We start from the raw sequence: 16,474 nt of genomic DNA on the forward strand, positions 1-16,474 counted from the left end.
TTGTAAATGGGTACAACACTTTTGTACTTGGAGTTGACTATTTGGTCCAATATCTACACTTCACATGATTTATTGTATTGATTCATGCTTCACCAATTTTTTCTCCCAACTATAAATTGTTGCTTACAATCCATTTCAGATTTATCTATACAAAAGCATTCTTCATCGGAGCATCTTTAATCAAACCTTATATATATATAATGAAACATCAAATTAAAACCAACATTCTCCCCCATAATTCACAGGCTTTGACCGTACCTATATAAAAAGAGGAAAGAAAAAGAGTAAAAAATGCAGCTGGAGAAGGATGTCCAAACACTTCAGCCTGTGATACACAGCCCTAGTGAGACCGGAGAGGATCCATGAAAATGAAGTATAACCATAAGGATAAATAATAAGCTCCAAATCCCCAATAAAAACTGATAAACTTTGGGACTAAATTTTACAAACTCCTTCCATGTAGACCAAATGGTTTACTGTTGAACTTCAAAAGATGTCTACATAATCGCCAAGTCTGTATTAGAGAGTAATTGAGAAAGTACGTTTGGGCACAAATATTTTCCATTCATCCACACAAGCAAGATGCCGCTCATGCATTCATCAAGCACCAACAAAATAAAACTGAAAATCCAGAATTTCAGGAGGTGATAAATGCTTTTACAGGTAACCTCCGCCCCGCAAGGCCAGCACTAGATGGAGAACAGAACCACCCTCAATGTTGTAGTCTTTAGCTGTTTTGTCATCTGCAAGCTGTTTGCCAGCATAAATGAGCCTGCAGAAAGCAGAGGTAGAACAGTACTTATTATCCAAAGCAGAGTGGGTTTTCAAAACACCAAAGATGACCAAAAACAAATCTTCTTTAGAGTTCATAGACGATAATAAGAGATCGAAAAAAGAACAAATTTGTTAGGTCGGTATGATATATTTTATTCCACTACAGAAAATAATAGCATTAAACAGATATTAGAAGAAAAGGTTAGGGAAGCCAACTAGAGAAAACTTTAGTAACGTGACTGTCCAAGTCTATCATATTAACAATAGTCAGGCACATGATTTGAGCATTACTGAATTAGACCTTCTGAAATATGTATTTACAGTTTAAACTCACAATTCAGATTATTCGTGAACCATGGACTTAGTTTTCAAAGTATGTGAAACTAACAAAAATCTTCTGTCAAACTATATCACCATTCTGAATCAACAGCTTCCTTGGACAACAATATTTTATACGAAAACTTAGATTTGAATTCCCATTTAAGTGATTTTCTAGTAATTTGAAAATATATTCATTGCTCTTAGGTTTCTTTTATAACCCTTCATTATGAGACCACATTACTGAGTATAGTAAATCCAACATAAGTACTTAACAGACACGTCCTTACTTTTATTTTCTGAACTCAACAAATATGTGGGTGGGGATTGATCCTTCAACCTTAGGAAAGGGTAATAGACATCTAATACATTGAACTCTACTCAAATTAGCAATAGAGGTGTCCTTAAAAGCTAAACTGTTTGAGTTGTGTTAAGTCAAGACATTTTAAAAATAAAATTTCAAGTATGAAATAAATGCTGGAATCTAAATCCAGCAACTTTATTGTTTTTTCCAAGTACAACTAATGAACCCTGTGCTAAGCATGACGGACCCACATCAAATCATATTCATAAACAGAGAGTGCATACTGATGTATTGTAGTTCTAGTAATTGGAGAAGATGCTAATCACACATACAAATGCTAATAGATTAAACATGCTATTCACACATACAAATGCTAGTAGAAAGATTGAATCATTGTAGTTCTAGTAATTGAAGAAGGAGATAAATGCAGACCTTTGCTGAACGGGGGGAATCCCCTCCTTCTCCTCAACACGCTCCTTGATACGATCAATTGTGTCTGTTGGCTCAATGTCAATCTCAATTTCCTTCCCGGTAAGAGTCTTGACCTTAATCATAGTACCTCCTCGGAGCCTCAAGACCAGGTGAAGGGTTGACTCCTTTTGGATGTTATAATCTGCAAGTGTTCGACCATCTTCCAATTGCTTACCAGCAAAAATTAATCTCTGCTGGTCAGGGGGAATGCCTTCCTTGTCCTACACATAAACAAACCAATTAAACCAAATTGCCTAATTGCACCTGTTGAAACTAGAAGGACAGTGTAATCCGGAATTCAAGATATGATTTTTTATTTTTTATTTTTTCCCCAAAAAGCACGCTGGAATCAAATTGCCACATCCGCTTATTGGGACCATAACAGCCTGCAGAATTTGCTTGCTGATAAAGTGGCGTAAGCAAGAAAATGAACATACACCAGAAAACAAAATCACGCCATGGAAGAAGTTAATATAATAAACAAACACACGATAAGAATCTGCATAGACTTAGAGACCATAAAGAAAAAATACTACATGGCTTGAATATAAAGAAATGTGTCCGAGGGGATGAAAAATAAAATTTTTAAAAAGAAAAAAGGAAAGCTACTCCAGCTTAATTTGACTACTAAACATAGCAAAGAAGGCAAAAGGAAATAATAAACATGAATTTCTTAATTTTCTTTCCATTGGTTCATGCAATGACACAAAATCCGAAACACACGAAGGTTTGTGAGAATTGATCAGAAACCAGAGTTTCCATAACATCTCCTCCCCGACGAAGACAGAGATAAAAAGAAGAAATAAGTTCCAAAACGCGAAGGAATCTGTGAGTCGTGAAACAAAGATGTTAGCGATGGATTAAAGAAGAAAATCAGAGTAAAGATGAATCAGAGGCAAGAAACAAGAAGCATGGGCAAAGCAGAAGCGAAATAGAAGCAAAGAAACCAAAGGCAGAAAATTGAAGCAAGATTTAAAAGCTTACGAAGTTGCGGCAGAAATGAATTGATAGAAAATGAAGTAAGAGAAAGAAAGGAGAGAATAAGGACCTGGATCTTGGCCTTGACATTATCGATTGTATCACTACTCTCGACCTCGAGCGTGATCGTCTTCCCAGTTAGGGTTTTGACAAAGATCTGCATCGCTAGTTCTTCCGAATTTCTCAGGGATCAGAGCGAGAGAGAAATCGAAAAAGATAACGATAGGAGATTAGAAATAAATCGGGCTAATAAAATATGATTCAAACATGGTCAAACTTGAAAGTGACGCTATGTAAAAGTTTGACCCCTTTTTCTTTTTTAAACATTTTTTATTTTTTATGAAATATATAAGGAAAGTTGTTGATTAATTCCCTTAAAAGAGTTTATTTCCAGACTTGAACCATTTGGATCTACTCTCTACTTGGTTCAAGAAAGTCTAAAATCATATTTATTCCCACCTATTTAATTATTATAAATCTTGCATCCAAATTTTATTTAATTTATTTATGTATTCCCATTTTTTTAATAAAAAGAAAAGGCAATGAAAATTTCAGAAAAAGTTGGTAAAAATAGGACCCACTCCTATTCTGCAGCTGTGGCATTGGTGAATGGTGGGACGACCAGATTCTTTGCATTTTTGGATCCTCATCTCACATCTCACGATTAAATTTATTGGGCCCTACTACGGACCATTCAAGCCCAATACCAAACGGGCCCATTCTACTACCTTTTAAACATTTTAAAAAATAATTAAAAATCACATTGAGTTAAAAGGGTAAGAAAAAGAACCATAGGGAAAGAAAAATTTGAATTTGAATTTGAATTTGGGAGGAATAAATGGAAAATAAATAGGGAAAGAAAAGGCGGAAGCAGGAAGTTTTGGTGGGTAATAAATGCGTCCATAACTTAGGTGGTGCTTGTTTCTAAGTTTTTGAATTAATTTGTTCCTTATTTATTGTGTTTCTTGTTTGATGAGATGCTCCCATGGGGGAAATTCATTTCAACATTATTTTTATTTTGAATTAATTTGTTCCTTATTTATTGTGTTTCTTGTTTGATGAGATGCTCCCATGGGGGAAATTCATTTCAACATTATTTTCACCTTAATTTTCCACCATATATAAATAACACACCCCTTTCTGCACCCACCCATCGTACAAACAAAACAACCCACACTCCCCCTCTTCCAAACTTTCTCTCTCAACAAAATGGCCGCCCAACTGACCTCCCACGTGCGACTTCTTACGGTTTACAGCAAAGACGAGTCCGATCAATCTGGCCCCGACACCTTAACGCCTCTCATCACCCCAGACTTACTCACCGGCGGCTCTTCCAAATTTACCCACCCCCAAGAAGCAATGTTCATACAAAGAAGCAATGTTCAAGATTTCAACAACCATCAAACCAATCAAACAGTGGCAAAGCTTCAAGATTTCAACTTTCCGCCGACGCTCAATTATTCCAAATTCAAATTGTCCAACCATTTGGTCCACCAAACGAGCTTGGATTTGAAATTGGACTCCTCCTCCTCCTCCTCCTCCTCCTCCTCCTCCTCCTCCTCCTCCTCCTCCTCCTCCTCCTCCTCCTCCTCGTCGCCGCCCTCGCCGTCGCCGAGGAGTAATTATCAGAGTGTTTGTACTTTGGACAAGGTGAAGTCGGCACTCGAACGGGCTGATAAAAATCCCATCAGAAAACGCTCGTCGCTGTGGAAATCGTCACCGTCGCCGTCGTATTCCTCCTCATCGTCGTCAGCGAGAGAGTTTCAGGAACAAGACAACTTTAATAAATCTCTGTCGTCATCTTCCTCGGCGGCGGCTCAGATCGCCGTGGGCTGCCCTGGGTGTTTGTCGTATGTGTTGGTTATGAAGAACAATCCGACGTGTCCACGGTGTAGGTCCGTCGTGGCGTTGCCGGCGGAGAAGAAACCTCGGCTTGATCTCAACATTTCGATTTGAATCCAAGAGGAGGAAAGGAAAAGTATTTTTAATATTTTTTAATTATATGTAAAAAAGAAAATTGCAAGAAGGAAAGGTGGGATTTCAATAGATCATAACAACATTTCTAATATCATAATTTTTATTTCTCAATTATGTATGACTTAATTCCTTAACTTTACCATTAAATCATTTTCATCCTTAAAACACTCAAATTTTACCTTTTTTTTTTTTTATAAAAAAAATAAATATAGATGAAGATGTTGAGTTATGGTAAGGTGTATTAATTGGAGAATTAAATTATGTGTTGTATATTAATGGAGGATGAAAATGTAAGGTACATTATTGAGAGTGGGTGAGAAAGTATTAATGTTATTAATAATGGAAAAAAAAAGGAACATAATTGAATGATATGTTTTGAAAATATAGTGAGAACATTAATGTTTAATTTGCGATTAAGTGAAAAGATAAGATGGTGATTAATTAAGATAATAAAGTTGGAAGTATAAATGAATGAAAAGGGCATTCAACCAAATATAATATATAGTTTCCAAATGGAGAGAGTTTGAGTTTTATTGCCCCTAAAACTTAAATTCATTAATATCTATACCGAACTCTCATTTAATGACAATTAAATTTTATCATACTCTCCCTACCTACGTTTCCCAAACACTTTAATGGCCCTTTTTTTCCTTTTTATTTATTTTTTTATTTTTTAATAAATCCAAAAAAAAAAAAACAAAAAAACAAAGTTAGGATGGCATTCAAACCCTAAACTCATAATTAAGGCGTCAAAACTTAATTTGTTCTCAAGTTGAGACCAAATTAATGCAATGATGGGTTAAGCACATGGTTGTGTGAATGTATCATTTAAACTTGCACACCATTGTTGGGTCACTATGGCGGGGACTTGGTTGTCGGTGGCCCTATCCATTAATTTCTGATCTTCCTCAACTTGTCATCATCCACAAACCCTTCTCCCAATTCTATGCCTCTCACCAAATATCTTCCTCAACTTCAGCCATACTAAAAACTTAACCATGCCCTAGAACCTAATATATCTCCATGAATATATCTCCATGACACTAAAGGTAAACTACGAGAACATATAAGATCGATGGTAATACAAATGGAACTATTTGAGTAGTCACTATGGGGGTAGAATATAATATGCCCTGATAGAGAACGAGGGACTACACGAGTAGACGATATAAGGAGTTACTGCTGTGTGTATGATAACCCGTTTTGAGAGGAGACAATAGACTACATAAGTAGATAGCATGAGGAATCACTATTGTGTGTATGATAACCCGACTTGAGAGGGGACAATGAGGGACTACACATGTAGATGATTGAGGATATACTATTGTGTGTTGAACAAACCTGCCAAAGAGTGAACAAGGGACTACATAATTAGTATATCGAGAAGCTAGTATTGTGTGTGGAGGAAACTCACTCTAAGAGGAGACAAAGGACTACACAAATAAATTAGTTCATGATAGACTCGAGTCTATTATAAGGTAACATTCAGGGATACGTGTTGTGGAAACATGTGGAAACATATTAAAAACGCTCACTTACACTGTAGATCGTAGTTTTTGTCCACACTTTTTGGTTTAGGGGATAAAAGCCACTTTTTATCGCAAAATAGCACTCCTCCTCTCTCAACTTCTGAAATAGCCCGACAAACCACAATTACAAATCACCACCTGTTCGAATCATGATTTACTCCCAATAATCAATGGTTGAATGAATGAGAGCAAGTGTGAACGGTCGTTGGCGATCTTCAGCCAACAAAAACAACTAAACAAAGATATATCTTTTTTTTTTTTTTTATTCATTTCTTAACATCTCCAAAAGATGGGTACACAATACATTGCACCTATCATCTCCATCTTAACTAAGGCCTTCTAAAAAAATTGCATTTCATAATTAAGCCCGTACAAACTCAAACTAACCAAATCAAATACTCAAACTTCCTACAAACCCCACTTTAGTAGAATAATAAAGATTTACTTGATACTACCAGTATAACGACCAAGACAAGCAGTATCTTTCTTTTTTCATATTTCATAATTCTTAAGCGTGGTTAAAACCAATGATAGCAATACAAGGATGACATTCTTTTCTCGAGAACTAGAATGAAATATGAACGCAAAACGCCTCCCTTACTAGCTGCAAACTGCTTCAACTGCTAATTTCTTGGCTGCACTCGGACACAAACCCTTGTCGAAACTCTCTTCTCCTAGCTCAATCCTACACTCATTTCTGTTTAGACACACCTGCAAATAAGATCAGACATCTTAGTACAATGTTACTACAGAGCAATTCCAAAAACAACTACCCAGGATTCAAAGAGTAGAAGAAAGCTAACTATTACCTTTTCAACCAAGGATGTAGAATTAGGATCGTGACAGGCACCTATACTATAGGATCCACAAGTTCCCTCGGGGGTTCCAAAGCTTGCGAATTTGATTGTGGCTATGTGGGCATTGCCGGGGCACTTCAAATGGACGGCTGCTTTGTTCTTTACGTGTACGTTTTCAGCTTCAGACCACGACTCAATCGAGGGATGCCCTTCTCCAAGATGCGCACATATACCAGAGACCTTACGTTTAGATAATCTGATTTTTGTTGGATCTCCACCTTTCTCCTCAAAAATCACCAAAATATTTCCTGTTGGCTTGAACCAAGATCTTGGAACATGATACCTACACAAAGTTAGGTCAGACTTCACCGTTATTCCCTTCTTAACATTAACTGATCAATATATTTGTTCCAAAAAGTGCATTATGTGTCGTACCACCGCTGGGTTGGTTCTCCACATCCAGTTAAGCATTTGTCTGGTCTGAACTTGCCCCTGTAGTCACACTTCTCAACGCACGCATCATGAACAGAGCTTTTTCTTGGCCAATATCTTCCTATTTCTTCTCCATTCAACCATGCCATGCCTTTACCCATATGAACCATATCCAGCCCGACAGGCTCATTTCCAGAGGGAGCATCCAGAATAACCTGCAAAATTGATAACAGTGACATCTCTTTTACAAATAAAAAGAGAAGACATCATTACTCTTTTCAACCATAAACTTACACCAACAATCCAACACCACCTAGCATAGATAACACCAGAACATTTTCTCACAGCAAAATGAATGACTCTCATAGGTCAAATACTTACCTTGTACCAAGTCAAAGGTTGTTGCTTTGGGGGCTCCCTGGTTGATATCCATTTGACATTTTTTATCCCATCTGGTTTGTAAATACCGAGGTGTTCCCCTTGCAATCCAAGCTAAAAATTGCAGAAATTAGATAATGAAGGCATATCATGACCACTATGATAATGTTCACTCCCGAATCCCTTCATCAAAAACCTTCAGGCCCCCTTAATGTTTCTAGGTATGAAATTTAGTGTTTTCAAAACAATATTACATTACGAGGGAATTTGAACCAATAGCCCTATAAACAAGTAGAGATGTGCATTTGGCAATTGTGAAATTGAGTTGCATTTGAATTGATCTCTGGGTTAAATATAAGCATGAAATAGTACAAAATGTGGCACCAAACTTGTCCTTCAAAAGGTTGCTTTATGCCTTAAACAGATGAGTTAGCTCAAATAACAAGGTTTCTTATGCCTTCACCGCCTAAATATTTAGGATGAATGTTATGTTGGCTCGTGAGTATGACTTTGTGCGAGAAAGAGAGAGATACCTTGTAGGACCAAGCATGAGAAGACAAGACCAATGGGCCATTGTTAAACCCCTCTATTACAACTCTTGAAAGTCCAGCTCCAACCCACTCATAATATGGTCCGGCATTCTGCAATATAGAAAGGGGAAAAAAACAATAAGATACCAAAAGCAAAAATAAGTATCCCCAGACAGTTGAAAAGAGGTTGCCGATTGTTTCGAAGTTATTGTGAACTTCTATGAATGAACATATATATTAGCAGCCGTGTTTCTGCAAGGCCTCTAATTAAAAAATACAAGGATGATATCATTGCTGATATCGACATCAAGAAGTCCTATTGCGCTGGACTTTATACTGAGATTACAAGTTTTTTTTTTTTTTTTCAGGTAATTAAAAAAAAAAAAAAAAAAAAAAAAAAAAACAAGCTTTCATTCAGACAAATAAAATAATACAAACAGGCAACCAAAAATAGCACTACAAAAGAAGCCTAAGTAAGGAAACAACTTATGGATTACAAAAAGGCTTCAATGGTTGAGAATAAGGGGCATCTACTTAAAGTAGAGTATGGTTTTCGGTAAATAAAATAAAATAAAAGAGAAAAGTATGGTTTGAGACAATGCGACACAAGATAGATGATGGCAAAAGAAGCAACTCACTTGTAGACCAACGGTCATGCTTAGCAAAGCAATTTCATTTTTTCCCGCCTTGAGAGAAATGGCTTGTTTAAATCTGAATGTTATATCTGATCCGTTTCCAGATGCACTAACTGTTCACAGAAAGTTTAAAGTGATCCACTGCAAAATCTATGCTATACATGAAAAAATAACTTATAGGGAGAAACACGCAATAATTATCTAGTTAAATAATTCATTTAGGCACACGAAACTTCCCATTGATAAAATGAAAAGAAAAAAATGTTCAAAGGTTACAAATTTTAAAGGGAGTAAAAATTAAAAAAAATACAAAATACAAAATCAAAAACTTAAAAAGGATTACAATCTAACTAAACTAATGTTTTGTCCTCACTCACATACATATCAAGAAAATGCTTAGGAAGTACTCTTAATGTACTTTTAATAACTTTTATTTCCTTTAAGCCTTTCTTAGTTTTTAAATATATATACATATAGATATAGATAGATTAACTTCCCAGCCTTGCATGTTTTCAATTATGATTAAAAAGAAATAAAGAGAAATGACAGGAAGAGAATGCATGTCCTCTAATATCATGAAATCATATTAAGGAGGGTGATGCCTAATCAACCCTGAAAACTAAATCTCCTCTAACAAGAATTTGTTAGAAATACAGTCAAAATACAGAAAGAAGGCAAACGATGAAGATGGCTATGAATTGAAAATTATCATTCCTTAGTCAACATGCATGCCAGTATGCCAGTAAACGGATATGAAGCTTAAAACATGATATTCAATAAATAATTAAGCACCTTGCAGTTTCTTGTTGATAAAAGCATGAAGAGCATGGCCCTTTGATTCAACCAGAAGAACTGGTTGACTTCCCTTTTTGAGAAACATCTCGTTTTCATTAACAAAAATGCTGCCAGCAAAGTAAATTATAAGCCATTGATATTGTACACTCCATATTTCAAACAATTTACAAGTGGCACAATCTCCCATTTTGTCCAAGAATACTTCATTCTTTTGAAATAAGATTCAAATATATTCATAAGACTGAAAATAGAGTAAATAAAGGTTACTTATCATCTAAAAGCAGGCTATAGATTGAGATGTATATAACACATGAAAAAACTATATTGATATTGGCAGGCAATTGAACTCAGGCTCAAAGAACTGACCAGATAAAGGAAACTACAAAATTTCCATTATCATCTTAATCCATTTACATCTAGTAGCGAATCTATAAACCCAAGTCTACCAAATTCATTTGGATCCTTCGATATAACTTTAGTTATCTCTTCAAGGAAAGACAAACCTCGTTGTATACCACAGGTAGTCAGTTGTATCTTTTGTGGTATTGAGGTGGTCAACCAGGCCATTTTGAACGAAGTCAGCTTTACCCCAAATTCCAGCTTGCTCTACAAAGACTTCCCATTTGAGGGCTTTCAAGTCTTTATTTGTTAAATCCACAGAAGGATGAAGTTCCTCGGGAACCATTTCAACCATTGCGGTTTGTGACCTAACCTGTAGAACTTTTATGACTAAATAGCAGATCCAAAATCCATAAAACAGAAGCAATCACATTTAGAGGATCTTTTTCTGAAAGAACGCCCTTAAAAGAATCATAGCTTCCCCATAAAATCATCAAGATAACTATAAAATAGACGGAAACAAGACAACTGTCATGTGAGCTTCTTGATGTGGAAAAAAAAAAAAAGAAAAAAGAAGCGGTTATTTAAAGTATGTGATTTCAAATAATCATCATTATTTCATGAAGAGGAATGGTAAGGATTCAAGAGTGAAAACAAGCCAAACTCTTTAGCACAAAATATGACAAGCAAGCATGGTAAGGATTCATTAAGACGGTGTTTCGATTAGACAAATAGTGTGTGGGGTCCCTATGTTGTCATATTCCAGTTAGGATAAGGAATAGGCATAATCAGACAATAGAAACACGTAGTGGAATATTATAAAATTAAACAGGTTCTGGGTAAGCATTTAACTTTAGAGTTGGAAATGGAAAATTAATCTGCTTCTGTAAAGACGTTAGGGCTGCTGACTAGACCTTGAAAGATCTACTTCTGAGGGTTCACCATCTGATATCATTAGATAACTCAATAATCCACAAGATTTCGGATATACTAACCAGGACTGGGGCCTCAAATTTAGAACCCTTAAGGAGTGGTGGACAAAATGATAGCATCGTTCGAAAATACTTATTGAGAGCAAGCAATAAGCAATGACAGGGGAATCCAAGGCTACTTTCATGAGGGTGATTTTCTCCTAGATCACTATTCTCAAACATACTTGACAAAGGCACAGACATTTTCCTATAACTACAATAAGATGGCAACATTCAAAGTATTGACGTTAATATGCATAAAATACAACAAATCAAGGTCAAGATATACCCGAATGACCTATAGAAAAACAACATTACTTACCATTGCCGTGTTAAAGACTACATTCTTGCAGTCAGGCAGAATACTAACTGACCATGCAGGTAAATGATATGAAACATTTCGGAACTGGACAGTCTTGTCATCTTTTTCATCTACATTAGCAATAAAAGCAGCACAGGCTCCAGATGAGTCGGTGTAGACATCAGCCTACAGTGCACCAGTAAAATATTGAATAGGCTTTTCTAAATAGCATTATAAAAAAAATAATAATAATAATAAAAACTAGTGAATCAACTGCACTGCTAGTGCTAAAGAGAGGTAAGATAGCATACGGAGACTCATTTATTCCATCCAAAATCTTTGCTAGCCTCTCAGCCAAATAACGAAAGTGATCAATGCAAGATTTTCGTAAGACTAGGGTGCACAAAATCAAAGGGATGATAACTCAGGTAGAAAACATGGAAACGTGAGAATACACAATGCTTCAAAGTTTCAGTGGTAGTAGTACAAAGACCAAGTTATACTCGTACCCACTTTCTGTATGTGGCCTTCAGAATACCATTAAGAAAATAATTCTATTGTTTTGTATACTTTTTTAACATCGTTTCTTTTTTCTTTTCCCTATTACATCAGGCTTTTCTTAAATGAACAACTTGTGTACCACTTTCAATCAAAGTACACATTAGTGTATCACACACTTCTGTGAAAAACATCAGTAAACTATTTCTAAGACGATAATTCGAAAGCTGATTAATTTAGGATCACCGTTCTTCCCAGTAGCATTATGGTAAGTGATGCCTATAAACATCTCTACTACATATGTCTGACTTGTGTACAGAGAGAGAGATTCAGGTAAACTACTGTCAGAGATTAAGCAATTTAGTTTAGCTTCACTTTGGAATTTGGAAGATGTATCGCCTCCCCAACATTTGTACACCTGATCTTTTTGACTTGGATTATATCTTATCCAGTATATATGCATATTAATCCATTGACTAATTTTAACATTTAACAAAATGTTGATTGCAGAAAATAGAATTCAGCACCAAGCAGCATGGAAAAACATTACCTCTAGAGAGGGACCAAACGAAATATAAGTTGGCTCACTGTTAAGCACAACATGCTCCGTCATCTTTATAGCCTTATGAAGATCCTTAAGGTGTCCCCATTTTGGAAATCTGGGCAAGCCTATTATAGTTCAAGAAACAATGTAAATCATGATGCACTTCACGAATTAACCAAATAGAAATAGAAAAGACAGCTTACCATATTCATCAATGGGTGCCTCATAATCATAACTTGTGGTAATAAATGGCCCACCAGAGGTACGACCAAAATTTGTCCCACCATGATACTAAAGCAGAAGAAGGTTATTCTGTAAGGATTGATCAAATTGCTAGAATGACGATAATTAAAGAACAAAGTTCGATAAATTATTTAATAGTGAAAAAAGGTCAATTACCATGTAGTAGTTTTGTAGACTACCACCTTTTTGGAAAAAACGAGCAACTGCAAAAGCAATATCCTCCGGGGGCCTGTGAGGATCCCTTGCCCCAAATGTTTTAAACCTGCAAAACGTGGAAACTACCTCACTAAAAGCACAGAGCAGATAAATATGTGTGAATTTCTTCGATTGACTAGGGTGGGAGAGGATACAGAAAAAGATGCTAAATAGAATTTGTGAGATAAAAATTTAAGAAGCTTCCCTGTCATATTTCATCTTTAGATAATTTTTTACTTTTTAATTATTTCTTAGAAAATAAAAAAATCTTCAAATAACTTTTACTGTACGAAAAAGACTAAAATATAAATCCAAATACATTTATGGACTACTATTTTTGTTTTATAAGTAATAATTCAACGCCAACAAGAGCCTATGTTCATGTGGTAATAACATCTATTCCTTCCTTTGAGGTCGGGATACAAATAAATAACCATTTAATATTGTGAATTTTAAAAGTGAAAATTTCACGGATATATATTTTATACACCAAATAAAGTTATCAAGCATCCATGTGTTTCTATTTTCATATATTCCGGCTATCAATTAATTATGCAAGGTGGAACGTAAAAAGTATACGATAAAAAAAAAATGCTTAGTCAAGAATAAATACAACTAAATGATCAAGTGACAAAAGTAATATTACCATCCAGGCCAATTCTCAGTCCACATCTTGGGCTTGTTTGGAGAATTAGGTGTGAATTGGTCACAGTAGAATGAATTGCAAGTATTAATCTGAAAGGGAGAAGAAAAAGTATTTATTATGATACAGGAAATATTGTTAATGCTAGTTTAGAGCTTTGGATGGTGGCAACCTCAAAATCAGGAAAAACCTTATTATAAAAAGTGAAAACAGTAGAAAGGGAGTACCTACTACATTCCAATCACATGAAGCTGAACAATGTGCAAATGCAACCAAACAAGATATTTATGTCATACAATCCCTCACAAATAGTATATGCTTATGCTAATGTACAAAACACGTAACTGGAACTCTTGGGATGTGACAACCATGGCTTAATAAAAAGTAAGCATATAACTGTTAACAAAAAAAAACACAGATAATATGAAACCCCGTGCATTAAACCTGAAATATTAAGGAATGGGACGATGAACAAGCTATGAATCCCAAAATGGATGGTTGAGCTTATTGATTTTAGCTTTTCGAATTTGGAAATTAATCACTTACGCTTTGTATGTAATCAAGTTAGTATTTACGGAATTGTTAGCCAGAAATGAATCAAGTACAATACTTAATTAATTCTAAATTTATATCGACTGAATTCACAAGCAATGCTACGAAATGATTAACAGAAGATATTTAGATTTCAGTTTCAGCTTTGATCAAACACACCATTCAAAGGTGGTTTCCACCAAATTCTGGAAGGGAAGCTTCTCAAACAAAAGAATGAAATCAAAATCAAATCAACATTTGTCCAAAATTAACTGAATATTACCTAATAATTCCTTTCAGGTTTTTGTTTCCATCCCTCGGGAAATATGAGCCAATAATTAAATAGAAGAAAGGAGTTGTAATTGAATGGGACTCTCACCACAGGATCAGGAGCATCATATTGCTGACACATTATCCATGGAACGCCTATGTTCTGAGAAACAGCCATTTGAGCAGCCCACATAGCATATGGCTTCCCTCCTTCCCCATAAACTCTTTCTATATCCCCATACTCATTTTCTATCTACACGAGAAACATATCAAAATTCAGCACGCAATGGCAATGCCCTATAGCTAGAGGCTTCTACATAACACTTGTAAACCCTTTCAATTTTAATGAAGTCTTCACTTTCTAGCAAAAAGCACTTGGTTGCAGACAAGTTTTTAAAAAAATGTGGAAAAGGAATCGAAAATCTGATCAATCCACCACTAGAATGACCATAAAATACTTGCCTGAGACAAGATGATGGGACCCCCTTGTGAAGCAAAAAATTTCTCCTGTTTCATTAGGTTCACTATGTATGTAGTGAACTTCTGCATGTAATACTTCACTCCCGCATAGCCACAAGGAGCCACAGTGATAATAGAGACAATTAAATAAAGCAAGTTAAGACAGAAAAAAATGGAAGATAGTCAAAAGAGTCTGGATAAATCCAAATACTGATCGAAGTTCGAAACTCGTGTTTACCTACCTTGAAATTGGCATTATCAGTTCGAAATACGGTGTTAGGAACGTAATGCAGCCAAACAGGTACTCCACTGCAAAGAAAAAACCATGTGTAAATAATCCAGGCAATATTTAAACTATAAAAGGGTGCAGCTAACTAACTCCGTGAAATGTGAATGCGATGCTCCAAAATATTGTAGAAGCAGAGGCAGAATAAAACGCATTTTGTTGGGGCTAAGTAACCTAAAAGAAAAGGTCGAAGGTTACCCAAAGTTCCATTCGGCAGCTACAAATGGGCCTATGCGCAAAATTAAATACAATCCGGCCTGCTGAACAATCTTGACGAACTTGACGAGATCGAATCGGCCGTCAAAATGATACTAAAGAAGAAAGAGAGAAGAAAATGAGAAGGAGTTAGCAATGAAGAGTTGAGGGAGTGATTTGGGTTACATTGTCGGGGGAAAGTTCATGGCCATTCCAGAAGACGTAAGTCTCAATGACATCGACACCACCTTCCTTGGCGTTTTGAATCAGACTTGGCCACATCTGAGAGAGAGGAGTGAAAATGAAGCTTAATTTTGGTAATGCATTGCAAGAAGAAACGAAGAAGAGAGCAGAAAAAGAAAAATGGTGAGATACTCACTCCAGGGACACTGCGAGGATAGTGGATGGAAGCAGAGATGAGGAGCTTGCGCTGGCCATCAATGATGAGGGAACGGCGATCATAGGTGACATTGGCAGCGAAACACAGGGGAAGGAAGAGAGAGAGCAGTAGCAGTGAGAGGGAGAGGGAGAGGGAGAGCCTCATTGCAGTGGTTAGCAACCCAGGTGAGTCGTGGAGAAGCTGGGATTGTGGGGAGGGGGTATTTATTTAATTCATGAGAAAAGGCAAAGACAAACACATGTGCGGCGGTGACGGTGGGAGTGACACTCCACACACCACCTGCCTTCCCTTCCCCCCAATAATATTCGTGAAGCCACATCAACATCTAGCATCAAATTTCTCTTCCCTTTTCTTTATTAACAAAAAGATCTCCTCAAAATTATCAATCTTAGTATTTCATTAACAGGAATCTCTTAAAATCTATTAACTGGACCTTCTCTGTTCTGGCATATTAATTGGTGCATCTTAAGTCGGAGCTAATCTGGAATGGAATCTTCATTCCTTCTTTGACAACTATCATCTCAACTTTCTTTCATACTCACACTTCTACCGTTCCCTATTGTATCTACCAGAACAAATAAGAGAATGAAAAATTTAAGAATTTCATTTAAACAGGTTGAATTATGATATGCATAAGATCCGAGAGAGAAAAGATCTTGGATTTTGTAGGTGGGGCCGGGG

General features: G+C 36.1%; 3 protein-coding genes across 4 annotated transcripts; 1 reads left to right on the forward strand and 2 right to left on the reverse strand.

Annotated features, from left to right (window-relative positions):
* Nucleotides 1-460: 460 nt before the first annotated feature.
* LOC111796095 (ubiquitin-NEDD8-like protein RUB2) lies at nucleotides 461-3,084 on the reverse strand. The gene is made up of 3 exons (XM_023678786.2): nucleotides 2,916-3,084; nucleotides 1,829-2,088; nucleotides 461-772 (listed from the first exon to the last, which is right to left on the reverse strand). Exons 1-3 carry the CDS (start codon nucleotides 3,006-3,008, stop codon nucleotides 658-660), a joined length of 468 nt encoding a protein of 155 aa, XP_023534554.1. The 5' UTR covers nucleotides 3,009-3,084; the 3' UTR covers nucleotides 461-657.
* An 820-nt stretch (nucleotides 3,085-3,904) lies between these two features.
* LOC111795171 (uncharacterized) lies at nucleotides 3,905-4,933 on the forward strand. Its single transcript, XM_087124283.1, has one exon. It carries the CDS (start codon nucleotides 4,055-4,057, stop codon nucleotides 4,799-4,801), a length of 747 nt encoding a protein of 248 aa, XP_086980409.1. The 5' UTR covers nucleotides 3,905-4,054; the 3' UTR covers nucleotides 4,802-4,933.
* A 1,651-nt stretch (nucleotides 4,934-6,584) lies between these two features.
* Nucleotides 6,585-16,097, reverse strand: BGAL10 (beta-galactosidase 10). 2 transcript variants are annotated; one of them, XM_023676293.2, is made up of 19 exons: nucleotides 15,773-16,097; nucleotides 15,580-15,675; nucleotides 15,397-15,509; nucleotides 15,155-15,221; nucleotides 14,916-15,008; nucleotides 14,563-14,706; nucleotides 13,656-13,744; nucleotides 12,971-13,076; nucleotides 12,775-12,862; nucleotides 12,578-12,696; nucleotides 11,551-11,715; nucleotides 10,422-10,630; nucleotides 9,916-10,025; nucleotides 9,127-9,236; nucleotides 8,492-8,599; nucleotides 7,962-8,072; nucleotides 7,584-7,795; nucleotides 7,161-7,491; nucleotides 6,585-7,062 (listed from the first exon to the last, which is right to left on the reverse strand). In XM_023676293.2, the coding sequence occupies exons 1-19, from the start codon at nucleotides 15,935-15,937 to the stop codon at nucleotides 6,952-6,954; spliced, it is 2,547 nt and encodes an 848-aa protein (XP_023532061.1). In that variant the 5' UTR covers nucleotides 15,938-16,097; the 3' UTR covers nucleotides 6,585-6,951. The 2 variants fall into 2 exon arrangements, with proteins under 2 accessions (XP_023532061.1, XP_086980235.1); XM_087124109.1 differs by lacking the exon at nucleotides 14,563-14,706.
* Nucleotides 16,098-16,474: the final 377 nt, after the last annotated feature.

The sequence above is a fragment of the Cucurbita pepo genome, chromosome 5, assembly GCF_057944985.1.
Source record: "Cucurbita pepo subsp. pepo isolate OVF chromosome 5, ASM5794498v1, whole genome shotgun sequence".
NCBI lineage: Eukaryota > Viridiplantae > Streptophyta > Magnoliopsida > Cucurbitales > Cucurbitaceae > Cucurbita > Cucurbita pepo.